The sequence below is a fragment of the Oryzias latipes genome, chromosome 15, assembly GCF_053564925.1.
Source record: "Oryzias latipes strain Hd-rR chromosome 15, Olatipes_Hd-rR_3.1".
NCBI classification, from domain to species: Eukaryota; Metazoa; Chordata; class Actinopteri; order Beloniformes; family Adrianichthyidae; genus Oryzias; species Oryzias latipes.
Genome location: NC_136251.1, coordinates 26,335,369 through 26,353,003, shown reverse-complemented (window position 1 = coordinate 26,353,003; position 17,635 = coordinate 26,335,369). Strand labels below are relative to the sequence as shown.

The 17,635-nt window shown below is 35.7% G+C and overlaps 1 protein-coding gene across 2 annotated transcripts in view; it reads right to left on the bottom strand.

Moving 5' to 3' along the window:
• Positions 1-219: 219 nt before the first annotated feature.
• Positions 220-17,635, bottom strand: part of hcrtr2 (hypocretin (orexin) receptor 2) — a 45,169-nt gene continuing 27,753 nt past the window's right edge. Inside the window, exons 2-7 of one of the 2 annotated variants that reach the window (XM_078932487.1) lie at positions 12,501-12,667; positions 8,360-8,603; positions 7,632-7,747; positions 5,289-5,509; positions 4,970-5,091; positions 220-4,524 (exon numbers count right to left, since the gene is read on the bottom strand). In XM_078932487.1, coding sequence (XP_078788613.1) covers positions 4,349-4,524; positions 4,970-5,091; positions 5,289-5,509; positions 7,632-7,747; positions 8,360-8,603; positions 12,501-12,667 — 1,046 coding nt within the window. In that variant the 3' untranslated portion in view covers positions 220-4,348. Of the gene's footprint in view, positions 4,525-4,969; positions 5,092-5,288; positions 5,510-7,631; positions 7,748-8,359; positions 8,604-12,500; positions 12,680-17,635 lie in introns of both variants that reach the window. The other variant, XM_004077422.4, reaches the window with a different exon arrangement.

The window sequence follows — 17,635 nt, the reverse complement described above, 5'->3', positions numbered from 1 at the left end:
GTTACTCAAAGTTCCATTCCCCTGGTCTCCAATTCTGGCCACCATCTCACGGGACCTGAAGTGGACCTCCCTTCCCTCCGATGACGACCAGTCACAGAGTGTGAAACCACAAACACAAGGATTGTTAAACCAGCTTGAATGTTGTACATATCTTTATTTATTTTTTGTTGTTATTTCTATTTTTTATTAAGTTTCTATTTTTTCTATTTTTGCTCTTTGTTTGGTTTTTCATTGTACACAAGAGCATAAATCACTGAAGTCAAATTCCTTGAATGCACACTCATGCAATAAAACTGATTCTGTTTCAGTTATAGACTTAACGAACTGACACATCTATCGTAGTTGTTTGAAGGTGACGTATCCTCCCTTCAGGAAAACATGTTTCCCCGATAGAAAATGAACTCCCCCTTCAATAATGTTTATCACATTTTACCTGTCGCACAAAAACTTCGAAGCCTAGCTTCTCTCAATACTTTGCATATTTAATTTCCACTTCTTCAGTTGATTCTGTTCTATCCCCTCACTCTGTTGAATCTTGGTTTCACACATCCATTGCCTTTCTTTCTAGTAAATATTGCATGTGTTTATTCCTTCAGTTGTCTACCAGTCTTCCTCTCTTTTAGTGACAACAAATTCTCCATTTCCTTGCATTTCTTCAAACACATTTGTTCCTTTTAGCTCTGCCTTTTGCTCTTTTGGGTACCTCTGACTGATCTCTTGTGTACAAAATAAGCTGATTAAACATTCCTTTTTACCAACACAGACAATTTGAGGAAAATTTAAAAGGTGAGTCTTAAGCTGCTGCCTCTGCTTAGAAATATTGCAGTTGATTGATTTTGCATTGATTTTTCTTGATGTTTTGTTATATTTCACTGAGTTTCTATAATGTTCATGAAATGGTGGCGGAAGGATGGAGGATCTGGAAAACGTAACTTTAGTAAACAGTGCTTTCACATCATGTCAGTGAAGCTGAAGTAAAAAAAAATGCTACAAGAATCGTAAACTTTGTCTTTTACACACAAACACACTGCAAAGGCTTCTGCTTGATTAATAACATAAAATACTGTCTGCCACTTTTGCAGTAAATATGATGTAAAACTAGTTTTTACATCTGTGACAATGTAATAAAAATGTAATGCAATTAAAAATGTGCTTCTATTCAAACACCTATAATATCACAGTAAATGTTTGAAGGTTGATGATATCAAGTAGGATTATTTACAATATCTGATTTTATAATTCATACAAACAAAAAAAATTTTTTTGTATAAATAAAACCAGAGTTTGCTGGCACTATGGACAATTCCTCATCTTTATTCTCACAAAGTTTCGTAATGATCAGACGGGAGGCTTAGCCTTGAGTTCAATATGAAATGACTTAGATACGAAAAATGCAAACAGATCCTGTTTAACAATCACACAAAGAATTGACAAATATTGATCCAAGTTTTGCACCATGAAACCAAAGGACCTAACTACGGTCCTAACTGGTAAGAAAACAATTAAATCACAATAGATTAACTAATGGATGCAAAAACATGTCTCAAAGATTTGCAAAAGAAAAGTCAAGAATTTCTGTCCTTGAAATAACATTAGCTGTAAAAAACTAGATACAAATGGAGATGCACCCACTTTACATCCAGAGCTCTTTTACACGCCAACATCACAAAATTATACAATAGGTAAATAAATAATCATATTATTTATGAAGAGAAGAAAATACAAGATCTGAGCCGGTGCAGAAGGTGTCTTAGATTGTGATTGGTATCTGTATTTTTTTAGAGGAAAATCATATTGAAATGCTTAGTTCAAAAGGGGCTCAAGTCCACATTTTTTTCAAAATAGAGATATTATATGTTCTATGGTCTTCAAGGGAAAATCTATCTGATTTTGTGCAAAAAAGTCCCAAGTCTGTTGTAATGTATTGACTATGCTTGACATTTAAAATGCATTCCTGGACTTGGGCCTCTCTTGGGTTTTGCTTTATCCCATAGATGGCAGCACTAGTTATCCAATATGGCAGCGCCCCTGTGTTATTCAAGAAGGGCCCAAGTCCAGGGACTTTAGTTTGCTAGTCCTCTGAACTTATAAAAGTGAGGTGCTTCATATTATAGCATTTGGAAGCTATAAACTGGTGCTAAATCTGGGTAAAGTATTAATCATTTGGTGTAGTCTCCCTTTAAGCTATGAAATTTAAATCATTTTCTGGAAAAACAAACCTCTTGGACTTGGGGCCCTTTTGAACTAACCGATTCAGTTTGTTTTCACTTGTTAGAGTCAATTACAAGTTGAGATGAAGTTATAATGTTTATATACAAAACACAACGTAACACTTGAGTTTCTGCTGACAATAATAATAAACAATATCTTTCTTTTTTTGTTTTACTTTTGTAAAAACAGTGGAGTAGGAGAGCAGACTGGGGTAGTGGGAAGATGAAAGGTTAAAAAGAACATTTTTAATGGAAAGACAGACAATTCTTAATATCAATGAAACAGGAAAAAAATCACTTTTTTTCCAGTGCAGAATGTTTAGGCAGAGTGACTATAGGATTCTTGGTTTTCCATTATTCTCACATCATTGCACCTTTCCTGTTGTGTCTTATTTCTTCGTATTTAAGGAGAGATTCTTGCTTTTATTTGTAAGCAGCAAAAGAAGAAGCTGACTGTTACTCTGGCTGTACTTTGATTTATTAATAGTTGTGCCATTTGTTTGTATTAAATGCAAAAATGTGTAAAAATTGGGATTATTTTCTTTTTGTCCCTTAAACTGCACATTTTCCACCGATTGTATTTATTTATTTTGAGAAAAATATAGAGCTTTAACAGCTTTTACCATAAACCTGGTTTACGAGCAAATACATTTTTGCCCCAAAAAGAATTCACTGAATGTGAATTTATGAGATTGTCTCTATAAACAGTAAAGGTTGCAAAGGACAATAATAATGAGATCCAGGTCTGGACAGTTGACACCTCTGCTCCAAAAGTGCTGCAACCATAGCGGGTATGGCAGGATTATCACCTTTCATCTTTTAACACCACAAAGATAATTTCGGCCTAAAACTGCCAAAGTACAGCTGCACAGCTTCCAAGCATTATCAACATCACCATAAATCAATAGATTTACCTGCAGTAACAAAAGATGGAGAGAACTCTTACAAGTACTAACTATTTTCATTAAAGTCCCACTCTGATCACCTTTTTGATCTATTTATAAAGTGTTTCCGCTGGTCTTTTAATTATTATTACTTCAAGACCAAAAAAATGTAATTTTCTAGGACATAGTTTCTGCAGAACAGCACTAGTTCATTAGAAATGAATCTTTGAGTTGTGGACAGGACTGTTGGCACAGAGAAACCCCTTCCCCTCTTCAAAATCACCCATAGATGAGAGCTATTTGTTTACACACTCTCCCACCAGCTAACAGCCCCTCACACCCAACCTGACATTATCAAAATTTATCAAAAAGATGATCGGAGTGATTCTTTAAAGTGTTTGGTTGCTGTAAAGGTTTGGAAAGAAAAAAAAACTACTAATCCCTCTAAAACAGACAAAAACATTTGGTTTATTTTAACGTTTTGGCTATCTCTTCCTTCTTTTTCCTCATCTAATTTATTTGTACACTTTCAAACTTTCTTTTCATAGACACAAGGCTGTCTGAAAATGTTTGCATCTGTGACACGAGAAAAGATAATGTTGCTAAATCTATATGTAACAATGGAAGTAATTACCATTTATTTCAATCTAATAACCAGTAATTTCATCAAAGCAGGTATCGTAATATGATTTTTCCCCCCATAAGTTTTGCATAAAACTGTATAGTTGCATACAAATTCCCGGGATATCAGGAACTGCGTACATAACCGTTCAGAAAAATTGACTGTTGTTCATTTTTTTTTAGATGATATTTCTGTAAAAAACTAGAATTTTTTCACAGAAAAAATAAAGCCTGTACAAAGTACCAACATTCACATGCCTTTGGTGCATTTCTTCCCACATTAATAGGAATTTAAGATTAAAAAATGAACCAAAATAAATAAATAAAACACATCAGACTGTCACAAAGATTTAACATCTGCTTGTCGGTAAAACCTCACAAAAATCAATGAATACATTCAATTTGCAATATTGTTATTAAAACAAAATTAATCATACGGAGAAAGCAGAAAGCCATACTGCACTGTACAGCACTGAACAATATTTTTTAACCAGTTGTTACTGAGCTCATCTTTTATTTTTTCGTTCAAGTCAGAAATCAATCTTTTTAAATTCATCTTTTGAACAAAGTTAGACATTTAAAATTAAGATATTTCATTTTTTTTTATAGTTCGTAGGAATCAAGGTCTGCATTTCAAGACAAAACGATCTGCTCTGACACGCGAGACAGATTGTCCATGTTGTTAAGCTGAGTTGACATAGACTTTTTGCTGTCCACGCTGGCTCTGGTCGTCGTCCTTTTTGTCTGAATTTGCCGTTGGCCACAACATCTGCATGAGAAGGCTGATTTGAACTCCTCGCGGAACTTCCCTAAGAAACCAAAAGGAAGCGTAAGTCTCTGCTGATGCCACATTTTATCAGATCTTTCTGCCTTACTACAAATACATTTCATTGCTTCTGCATGAATGATGGCTAACCTTTGTGCTATAGGCACTTTAACATTGGGAGTGGGGTCATCTAGACCCACAAGACAGTGTGCTGAACCTTTTTTTTCAATGATTTGTGATCATCACTGCTGTCCAACATGAAATCTTTCCACCTTTATCCACCTTTGTCATGGTAGGGAGAACACATCAATGTTCACCTTGACCCCTTAGGATAGCATAAGGGCTGATGATTCTCATGTTTATCACAGGATGACCACAAAACCATCACGACACTCATGCTGATGCTCACTAGAGGGCAGTAACAAACTTACTTTTCTAAATAAACTTTCTGAGACCAGGCAGATAGATAAGTACAGACCAGAACTCACCACTCAAGAAGTTATAGATGATGGGATTGGCTGCACTGTTCGCATATATGAGCCAGTGTGAGAAGGTGAACCATGCATACACTGTCTCTCTATCATTTGTGTTCTTAAAGGAGCCCAAAACTCTGCAGAAAAAAAAGCAAATAAGGAAAAGTTAGTTGAAAGATGTGCTCTTGTATGGCTGACATCATCATAATAAACAGTATAATCAGCACCTAAACTATCTGCATCAGTCACTGGAGTGAGAGAAGAAAACATACAAAGAGTGCAGATCTCTTGGAAGCTCTGCTTTTGTAGACAGGCCAGCTGAAGAGGTTCTTACCGTTTCATAATATTGAGGATGCTGATTGGTAAGTAGCACAGAGCGAAAACAAAGAGCACCACAATCAGCATGCGAGCTGTTTTGCGTCTGGCTCTGACTTGCTTGATCTCTGCACAGACCGTGCTGGTCCTGACCCTCGCCGCCTCTCCGAGAGCCGCGCTTGGAGCCGAACACTGAATAGACTTCCATTTCCTCTGAATCACTGATGTGTTTCCGGGAATCTGGTGATTAAAATGAGATGCTATAAGCAAAAAGGACCTTAGACTCCCATTAATTAGACACAGCCTTGCTTAGTTTGTAACTTATGCTGTGAACCGAAGTTTTAGGTTCAAGGTGGGGAATTCAGATTTTACTCTGCAAAAAGAGTAAAAAACTTCTTTCCCCCTTTATCTCTCTCAAAAGGTAATTATCATCTGTGCCTTTGGCTAATTCTAGGTAAGACGGATAAATCCACCTTCAAAGCTGAGGGAGATTAGATTATTGAAAGGCCTGCAGTTACAGTTTTTTTTCCACTATTTTAATCAATGGACTCGTAATAAATCACAAACATGTTTTTCATTTGAAAACATTTCTAATTTAAAATAGCAAGGAAAAAAACAAACATTCTTAAGCTGATTCTCTTAGAATTTCACCTAAAGTGTTTTCAGTTTGTCTCTTTCTAGGGTGTATTCTTCCATTTCATCCAAATATCTATTTAAAATACATATTTTACAATACGTACTTTATAATACGTATTCTGCCGCTTTATTCAGTGATTTCCTGACACATTTAATGGCACAGCAAAACATCAAAGTGTGTCAAAAGTAGAGACTCCCAGAGGCTGTTTCACTGCTGCTATGATTTCTCTAAACAAGAAGCATTATGACTCATGTTTACTTACTAATAAAAAGACAAAATATGTGGAAGCAAGAGCTTTTTTAGTCACGTCTCATATTTTTTTGTAGTTGTTACATTTAGATATGACTTGACGACCCTCATTTAAGAAACAAACGTGACAACTGGGACGCTCCATGAAAAAAGCATCCCCGTTGTCTCAATTTTGCCAGATACACTGAACAAAAAATGAAAACTGTTTACCAAAAACTGCATATAAAGAGTCATTTCTTCACCAAAAATGGGGCAAATTATTGAAACATGTTGTCAACAAAACAGTTTTTTCATATTTTATTTTATGCAAAAACTGTAACTTTAAATTTGTTATATAAAAACAAATTTTGGCCAATTTATTCTGTCTTTTCATCTCTACATTTTATTTTCCTATGAGATATCTATAGTGGACTTGTAGTGCAAATCAAATCAACATATCACTCTACACACTGCAAAGATCAAAACAAAAATTAAAGAAGCTAAACAAATAATAAATAAATAAATAAATAAATAAATAAATAAATAAATAAATAAATAACATTACATTTTATAATACATAACAAAATTCCAGGACACAAGACATAAAAAACATTTCAGAAAACAAAAATAATCTCCAGAAACCAAAATAAAATGTTAAAAAATGAAACAAAATAAGAAACTGGTAAAGGTACCGGTAGGTATTATGGGGCATGACATAATGTTTTAAAGGGATGTTTAACCTAAACTGTGGTAAAGAGCTAAATGAGAATCTATTAAACTTTTGCAGTGGCTGTGGCCAGAAGTTTAAAGAGATATCGTCTGTCTGAAGATTTTACCATGCATAACTTATGGTTGAAAAAGTAAAACAATGCCATCATCCAATCATCCCACAATACCTGACTTTTCCGGGTTTCTTATTTTGTTTCAGTTTGATTTTTGCAACCTACTTTTGTTTTTTGTTTCAGAACATTTCCTTTTTACTTGGTTTCTATTTATTATCATTGTGTTTTGGTTTCTGAATTTATTTCTAAGACGTAATGTTGCTTCTATATTATTTGTTTTGCTTTTTTAATTGTCATTGTGGTCTTTAATCTGTTTCTGTGTTGAGTGATTTGTTGATGTTATTTGCACTTTAAGGCCACCATAGGTCCCCTTCACCCTTGTGCTATCCTAGACACTTTAACATTGGGAGTTGGGTCATCTAGACCTACTAGACAGTGCGCTGAACCTTTTTTCTTCAATGATTTGTGATCTTCACTGGTGTCCATGGATTAAATGAAATCTTTCCACCTTTATCCACCTTTGTCATGGTAGAGAGAACACGTCAATGTGAGGGTGGGGTCATCTAAGATAGCACAAGGGTTAGAATGACGCTCCACTTATGTTAGATTGTACACAGTCAGATCAAATGTAGGAAAAGCTGAGTTGATTGTTGTGGACAGTAAAGGTACCTGATGAGCCTCTTTGTAATGAAACAGGTAACTTTGATGTACGCACCTGCTGGCACCAGAGCTTGTGGCATATTTGAATATACGCCAGAACCATGAGGCACAAAGGTGCAAAGTAGGTAACAATGAAGAAGCAGGTGTGATAAATCTTTGGGTAGATCTCATCTGGGAAAAGAAGAACAGTTGACAACTCAATACACAGAGGTGGGTGGTTAATTGATGTTTGTCAGCCTTGCAAAGTAGAGATAGATAAAGACTCAGACAATAAAGATTAATTGGCATCTGTATTTGGATTACAGGTGAAGCATGAGAGGCCCTGTTTTCAACATTCCTTTCTGTTTCTTTTTGGAAGCTGAATTTAAGTGGTGAAAATTGGTCAAAAATGAATAAACATGGAAAAATGAGAAAAGTTGTCATTCTTTACCTGAAATTTTAACAGATAAATTACGGATAAACCATGTTAAAAACGGGAAGAAGTGTGAATAAACAGTGCAAATAACGCATACAGTGTGGGGGGGGGGGGGGGGGGGGTATTTAGTCAGGCAATTGTGCAAGTTCTTCCACTTAAAAAGATGAAAGAGGTCTGTAATTTTTTATTATAGCTATACCTCAACTATGAGAGACAAAATAATTGGCTGTGTGAACCGTTTGAATAAAGAAAAAAAAATGTGATTTGACATGCCTTTCAGGTAATTTCCAGTGCACACAGTGTGGCCTCTAAAAGAGTGAAAAATCAAAATGCTTTGACACATTTAGAAAACCTCTGAGACCACTTACCTCCCCAGTGTTCATCGCACACTGTGAACAGCCTGGTCTTGTTTGTAAGTTCAGGCAGCAGACTGCTGCACTCCATCACAATGGCCTGAGGAATCATGATTATGCACGACACAACCCAGATGGCAACAATACTCTTGCGAGCCCTCCTGGCTGTGCTCTTGAACATGAGCGGGTGACAGATCGCATACCAACGGTCCTGGGCGATGCAGCTCAGTGTCAGAACTGACACGCAAACAGAGATAGTCTGTAGAGGAGACATAAAAAAAAAAAACCTGCTCAACAGAAACATGATCATTCTGGGAACACAATTTTTTTATGCAACCAAAGTAGATGCCAGTGTTTCTTCTTTGGATATTCTTTCCCAGATAAGATTGTCACTAAATAAATACATTTAACTGTTTGATGTAAAATAAATGGGCTCATTAAATAATTTTAAGGTGAAACCATAGACTTATTTAAAGTTATGGATGACGTCAAAGTTTGTCTCACAAACACAGTTTAGTAGAGCATGACCCTTTTTCATTTTGTGGAAAAACAAATTGATGGTTAAAAGCCTAGCATAAGCCTAAGGAGCTCCAGGGCTCAGTCCAATTCAATTTTATTTATACAGCCCAATTTTACAACACAATTGTCTCAATGGGCTTCACACCAAAAAAATGCTTAGTTTAATACAAACTTTCACTTGGTTAGTCAGTTACTGTCAATGCCATGTTGAAAATTACAATGGAGTCATGATTGTTTTGAAAATATCATCTGCACAACATTTGCCTATAAATGTTTTCAATTATTTCAATGACTTTTTATTATCGGTTTAAGATTAACCCTCTGCATAAAGTTGGAAGGTTTTAGAATTTAAACAAACGTTTCAGTGCGTTTTGTGGTTTTTCAACCAAAAGTAAGTTGTTTCGCAGTTTTATTTTATTTTATTGATTCAAGTTTTTTTTTTTTTTTTTTACTGGAAATTGTAATTGCGTTTTAAGACTGCCTAAGATTTTTCTGTGTATGAAAAGCTTTAAATTATCTCAAAAAAAGACGCACAAAATTGCTTTGCACTGGTCAGGTGGTTCCTAACTGAAATGAGATTTGACACATTTGTAAAACAAACACTAAGAATCACAGTCTTAGAACCCTGAACCTGTAATCTATTCAATATTTATAATTGGAATTAGGGATGAAATAATCTCTGTGAGTAAAACGTTTGTCCTCTGGTATTAAACTCTTTCTGCTTAAGTCAAAACAACCAAATAGTCTTTAAATATATCCTGAAAATAAAGAAATACATGTTGTCAAAAAGATATAATTGAAATGAGCTGCAATGTCCACAAACTTTTTCCTGGCGTGTTATACCTTAAATTCAAAGATCTCCTGCAGTCTGGCACTGTGTTTGATTTTTTTCCTTTGAGGTAAATATACTCATCTTTTTGATGATGTTTGTGTGATAATTTTTGCATAAATGCATACAATTGTCTGTCCAATGTTAATTTTATTTCTGCATTCATATAAGAAATGTATGCTGACAAGAATCTCATTATATGGGGCATAATAATCTAAAATGCAATGATGTTAATTTCAAATTTTGCCTAAGAGACTCATGAGCTGAGCTCATGATTAATTACAATATGTGATGATGCAAAGACCCTTACACCTGCAATAGTCCTTGCAAAGATCGAGAAGACTATTATAGTGCTTATTACTATCATTTTCCTCATTTAAAGCATTGAATAAACCAACAAAGCTTGAAATGTCAGTGTTTAGGTGCAATTGAAAAAGCTGGGTAGCTAAAGTTAGTGGAACAACAAGTGAAGTTACACATTTAACCCTTGTGCTATCTTAGATGACCCACCTTTACATTGACGTGTTCTCTCTACCATAACAATGATGGATAAAGGTGGAAAGATTTCATGTAATCCATGGACACCAGTGAAGATCGCAAATCATTGAAGAAAAAAGGATCCGCGCACTGTCTAGTGGGTCTAGATGACCCAACTCCCAATGTTAAAATACCCAGGATAGCACAAGGGTTAAGAGAAAAACTTTCCGCCTTTGAGTATTTTATTTAAACTTTGATCCAAGTCTAGACACTCATAAACAGGACCGTTTGTATGAAAAAACAACAAATGTGACCTCCTACTCCATATTTGTTTACAATGTTTAATGGATACACAAAAAAAAAAAAAATGACCAGATCATCTGAAAAATAAATTGACAAAGAAAATTAAATTGGTAAAGACAAGAAATCAACAATTTCCTAGTTTTAATGTTTCAAAATTTAAATAAGCAAAGAAATATTCTTTCTAACATAATTTTTGTCTGTCACTAACTGGAGGCGTCAATGGAACCTTCCAGCACACTAATGTGTTCCAGTCAGTCTGTTTAACAACTGGTAAATGGTTTTTAGAAATTGCTGATGACACACTCTACTGTAAGTCTGCATGCAGATGAGCCAGTTTCTGGCAGTCTGGGACAGACATGAAGATCAGCAACAGTTTTTCCATGTAACTGTTTTCTCAGAGCACAGACTCTCAGCGTTATCTACATTGCACAGCTGTCTCGCTGTGAAAAATACTTTAAAGAAGCACGATGTTTGAAACCAGAACAACATCAGGCCTGTCGTGGAACAGGAAGATTCCCATATGAGACAATTTTCCAATTTGAGGATGTTGTAGATGACTTGAATTTTAATGTCCACTTGGCTGAAACTTTGGACAATCATTAAGCAGATAAATCACAATACAATAAGAGAGACCCATTTTACTTTTTTGCTTTGTTTTATCTTTAAAAGAAAAGGGACAAAAAGGCACATTTTATAAATTAGTTCATTCCTAATTCTTCCTTCTTTTTCTTTTTTGTCATTTTTAAGCTATGAGCACAAAACATTTTCCATTTTCACTGTCCATTTCCAGCAATGTGTGCACTTACTGTAACTTTGAGACCCGAAGCTTTAGGTTAAACATTTAAAATTAAGCTTTTGCAGCTTAAAAGCTTGCTGACCGATAATTACAAAATCCCTTTATAAACTGTGTATTTTGCTTTATAAGTTTTACGCACATTAATACATTTACAGTCCAATAGGGTTTTCTTTTTCTCCAATCCTTCGCTCAGTTGGCATGACCTCAGCTTGACTAATATTGTTTTACATTATTTGCAGCTTGCTTTAGCCCACAAACTGTGGAAAATGTCGTATAAAAGGATGCAGTTTGTGAGAGTTGTTTAATAGGCAGAGATTAATGTCAATTTTCAGAGCTCTGCAGATGGATGTTAGAAAAGGAAATGAGTTTCTTTTAGAGTGTACATGCCTATATAACATTGGATCCAAAAAGCAAAATCTTTTGCTGCTCTTATCAACAATCTTTTGCTATTTAAAGAGAATATGACAAAGTGTTCAATTTCATTTAAAACTACCTTTTTATTATGTATTAAAGTTAACAGACATTTTCATCTTAACTTTATTAACATTACAGTGCAAAACACTAGAGATGGGTTTGTATTTCAGCTATGATGCAAAACCAATATTTTCACTTGTCAGAATTAATCTGCACATACAATGTAGACAGATCAAGGCTGCAGTTAATCTTTTTAAAAGCATTTGATTAAAATAAAGACTTAAATTTAAAATAGCATGAGCTGTTTTAGCTTTTTTTGCACCCTGCTGTTCTCCTTCGAGGTATTTTCAGACTTATAACATTCAGGGGCAGCACGGCATCAACAAAAAAAGTCACACGAAATGACACGCTAAATTAGACTTTCCTGGTTTCAAAAACCCAGCAGGGGGCAAATACAAAAGTAGCAATGACACTGACATGTTAAATAAGACATCAGAAAGAGTCAGAAATATTAATCCCATAAAGAGCATGGAGCTTGACTTAATTTATCGTTTGATGTAAACACTTTTGTTGTCATTTCAGATCCAGCTTTCATACTCGCAGATGATTTTTGACTCAGTCATTTCTTAAAATGATATTAAGAAGAAAAAATTCCTCCAATAAGTCTTCTTTTGAGGTGGGCACAGAGTGACACTGAGTTCAAAATCTTGAGATATAAAGCAGGTAAAAATTCAAAATAAACGCAAATATGACGTTTAACAAAACAAATAATATGGTAAAAATATGCAAAAAAAAAACAAACCCTCGTGACCTCTTACCTGAAGATAAGGGACAACTTTGCAGAGTGTGTTCCCGAAGAACCATGTCTCCGTGATGTCAACCACAAGACTGGCAGGCAGGCAGATGATGGTGACCAAAACGTCCGCAAAGGAGAGATTCACGATGAAGTAGTTGGTCACTGTGCGCATGTGGCGATTTTTCCACACTGAAAAACAAACTGAGAGGGATTCACAACCAAAGATGTTTCAAAAATTTAGACCCTAAAAACTTTGACGTAGATGCAGGGTCAAATATCTGGAGATAATGTATATCAATCATAAGTAATGACAAAAAATATGAAACATACTTTTTATTGGGTGTATTACAGTTTGAACAAACAGAACTCAAAATGTGTCAAGCTTATAAAATAAATAAATATTTTGTTTGTAAAAGAAAAATTTACCCAAGACAAAAAGTAAAAAACTTTTTTTAATTGGCTTTTTTTTTAGAATTATGCCACTGATTGATACATAAACAACTAAGCGATCATATTTTTCACAAACAGCATAAATGACTTCAACAAAAATGTGTTTATTTAGTTTTTTCCTATAAAATATTGCTGTTTAAAAAAAGAAAAACCCTCAGCTTAGGGGAAAACAGCAGAGTGACAAACAAAGCTGGCCAGGTTAATCGGATTGACTCAGCTTTGAACGTTTTTCTGTTTTATTAACTTGGTTTCTGCATGAATAGTGCATTCTTTCAGTAGCAAAAAGCCTTTTTAGTGACAGCAATGACAACAGAGTAAGTTCGTTGCAACAGAACAGCTTTGACAGCAGAAGAGTAAGGCAGAATGTCTACTAACACTTGTTTTATGCATCTCTGCCGTGTTGTATTTGTCTTAAAAAAGCACTCATAAGAGCAACAAATCCTAAATATAGAATGATACTTAAATTAATCCCGTTCTGCTTTTCCTCTTGATCTCTCTAAAAATTGCAAAGATGATGAGCATTTTCATGACAAAATTGTCCTGCTATCTTTGCTTTGGACAGTTTTCTGCCCTGGAGCTGCAAACTGTCCATCATGCAGTGAGAGATTTCTCAATTGTCCAAGTCTTATTAGGAATCCCACGACATGTCATTTGCCGCTAACAATAAATCAGTCAATGAAAAAAAATAAATTGTTTACAACGTGTCAATTAAAAGGAAGGGGAGGCCTAAGGCGTCAACAAAAACTGTTCATACTCATCAGTCTGACAGAGCAGGTTATTTGCTGTTAGATTATCCATGTCCAGGATGCCCCCTGCCTTCGCCCACAAGTGGCTGGGATAGGCTCCAGCAGCCCAGTGAGCCCGAAAGGGACATAACGGGTTTAGAAAATGAATGAATGTAAAACCCGTCACTCAGTTCCCCAAAAATGCATGCAAATGTGTGTTTTTATAAATTTAGTTTTAAATGCTTACATGTGTGTGCCTGTACACACGGGCCCCATTATTAGACACACCTGTCCCACTGCCCGTTAACGCAATTTTTTAAATCAGCCAATCACATGGAAGTAGTTTCATTTGAGTCAGAAACTCTACAGCCACCTCTCCTGAACACATCTATACCTCAACAGGTGTGTTTCTAGGACCAGCTGCCTTTCCACTCTTCCTTGTCTTCAATGCCTTTCTTACTTCCTCTTTCCTGATCTCTGCTACTTCCTGCTCTAACAGTCCCCTCCTCTGTGTTCTCTAACATTCTCCTCATTAATCAGCTCTTCAAAATTCTCTTTCCATTTTTCCAATAAACTTTTGGAACCGGCAAATACATTTCCATCCTTGTCCTTATCACCTAACCCTCTGCACATCCTTAAATCTCTATCTCAACTGTACAGATCCACCTCTCCCTCATTTGTGTTCAACCTATAACACAAGTTCTCATACATTTGGTTTTTGCCACCTCCACTTTCTCCTTATGAAGCATCTCCCTGTACTCCAGTCTGATGTCTCCTGTTCTCTCAATGTCCTGCTGTTTTCCTTTTAAAACACTTCTGAACTTCTTCATTCCACCACCAGTCCTTGTTATCTGTTTTCACAACTCAGACACCACAAGTTTCTTCCTTTTGATTTCTCTGATCACTTTGCTGAAGCTGTCCAGTTATCAGGAAGAATAACCTGATTTCTCAAAGCCAGTTCCATATCCTCCCTAAATACCAAGAATAACTTGTCCTTTTCAACTTCCTCCATTTAGTTCTCCACTCTGCTTTTGTCCTCTTCATCTTCCTCACACCACCATATGCTGTCTGGCCACACTCTCCTGAGCCACAACTATGCAGTCACTGATCTCTTTAAGATTGAGTCTACACAAGATGTCATCAAACTTGTGTCCTCCACCCTATGCTCCTTTCTTTAATGGAAAAATGTCTTCACCACTGCCATTACCATTCCTTTAACAAAGTTCACCACTGTCTCTCCATCTGTGATCTTTTCTGAACATTAAATTACCGTCATGTCCTCTTCACCTCTGTCTCCTTCACCTTCATGTCCGTTAAAGACTGCCTCAATTGCCAAAATCTCTTCCCTTCAGGGATAACCTGGATCACATCTTCTCTGCCAGTTCAGATTCTAACTGTGGGGCAAAACATCACATCACATCGTCAACTTCCAGCTTCAGCCTCTTACCCCTATCTGAGTCTGTTCCTCCTTTTACCATGACAAAACATCTTGAACCTGCTCCCAAACTAAAAGCCTTGCTCTCTTTCCATCCTGTGTTGAACATACAGGAAATCCCCCTTTCTTCTTTCCATTATGTTGGCTAACTCTATTTTCTGTTGAAGTCCCAACATTCAAAGTTGATATAATCTAAACATGACTTGTATCTTTTCTTTTCTTTCTTTGCCAATAATTTTGGCGTCCTCCCCTCCCTCTTCCGCCAAAAATTGTCAGATTTCCCCCGGCGCCCTGCAGGTCAACAGCCCCGGTGTTGGTCATCGTTAAGGAGACCATGATCAATCTGATATGAAATATCGTTTGGGATTGATTTGGTTTTGATGTTTGATGTTCGGATGCTCTTCCGGATACAATCTTCTGCTTTGAGCCGGACTTGGGAACAGCTTACGAATGCATTAGCTTGTGCCCTCTTGAGATTTTTTTGTTATAGTTTAATAACATAGTAATTCTTTTTAAGAAAATAGAAACATGAGCTGAAACACTTCAGTTTTACATAAATGAACCAAGGAGACAGGGAGTCTTTTTAAAAGACAGACAGAGAGAAAGAGGTACTAAGAAAAGAACATCTGCTCAATTTATACTAAACTGAGACACAACCGGTAAATCCTTTTGTCTGTTTTTATGACAGACAAAAAACTATTACAAAGCAAGAGCAAATCAATGTTTCATTGCTTAACGACCTAACATTTAATCTGCTCAAAGCGTGTTGTATGTTTGGTTTAATTTGAATCCCAAAGCAACTTAAAACACTGATTCTAAACTGCTAAAGGAACTTTTTTTTTTGTGAGCAAGAAAACAAAAACGTTGATAGAAATGTCGAAGTATCTCCAACAACCATAGCTGAGAAAATCGACTTAGTTTGAAAGAAGGTTAAACATCAGTCAATGTTTTATTAATCATTGAAGTGCAACGTTTAAGAATTGTGAAATGTTTTTAACACTGTTAATTTAAAAAAAATATATTTTCAGTAAACAGAATTATGATAAAATGTGTTTCTTAACTCTTCTTTGAAAGCATTTTAGTGTATAGTGGCTTATATCACGACATACTAAACAGCCATGAAACAAATACTTTATATGATAAAATGCGGAGTGAATGAGACTTTAGGTTCAATGGTGGACTTGAACACGATCTGATTGGCCTTCTTTTCTAAAGCCCATCAGCTTTCTGTTTTTAAATCCTATCTTCTTTGTCATCCTCGCTTTGAGACTCTTTATGTGAACCCTTTCACTCTTTTCGACTCCACGCAATGTTTCCCTCAAAGTTTTCAGCTCATCCACATCCACAAATAGTTCAACTGTATGCCACTTTTCACTGAAATAATCCACTAGAGTTGATATCTCTACCAAATATGATTTTTAAAAGATATTATGAGCATCGGTGCATGTCTTTTCATTCTCTCACTCAATCTATCTTCATTCAGCTACCTTTTAAATGGAGAGGCTGCTCCTTGAACCTCCATGCAGCATGATTACTTTGGCCTTCACAAGGCTCCTATATGCCTTGCACTTTACAAGCAGATTCATTTCAACTGCATGACAACTGGCAGCATGACTGTGAATTATTTAAAGAGGAACAGGTCGACATGGTGTGGCCCAAGCCGAGACAAAACCTGAGCAGCTTTTTCATCATTGCAAATTCTCTGCCAGAAAATAAGATAAAAGCTCAAGTAATCTGTGATCTGAGTGTGTTTGTAAAACAATTGTGGTATGAGGTTATAGGGGGAGTATTTCTATAAAATGTGTCACAGTCAGAGTTAATAAGATATTTATGACTTATATGAGAGAGTAAATAGGTCCCCCTATATACATCTTTTTGCAATGGCCTCTGCATCCAAGTAGATCACAGTGATTGCTCCTATAAGCAAGAAAAAAGAGAATGAAAAGGCAGCTTTTTCAAGAACCTTGGAAGAAAGAGAATCAGACATCGCATAGATTTCAGTCTTTCTATTGCTTTTTTCTGCTTTTAGAATAATACATTTATTTGTAGCTATGCATTGAAACAGCAAATTCACTACTGTAATCTTTCTATAATATTGCTTAATCGTGGATTTACTAAAACATTACTGGTTGAGTCACGCTCCAGACATTTTTAGGAGTTTTTCCATTTTTTTCTTCCTCCTTTCAATGTTTAAAACCTCCAGAAGCTCTAATCTGAAGTATTTGCTATAAGTGGTGACTACCTGCATTCTGACAACATCCCAGATGGGTTTGGTCCATCTGGGTTTGCAAAGCACTTTGTGTTACAAAGTCTTTATGTGAAAGATACTTAAGAAATAAAGATTGGCTGAAGTATTACAACAATTGTGGTTGCTACCTTTTAATTTATGCTTTAAGTGCTGTTGATTTAATAATAATAACTTTCTGCTGTCAAATGCGTTCTAATTTTTCTGCACTCTTATATCTGTGATAAAGAATATTTTCTATTCTCAATTTGCAGTCACAGTTCTTTAAGATGAGTTAGAAGTATATTTTCAAAGAAAGGGCA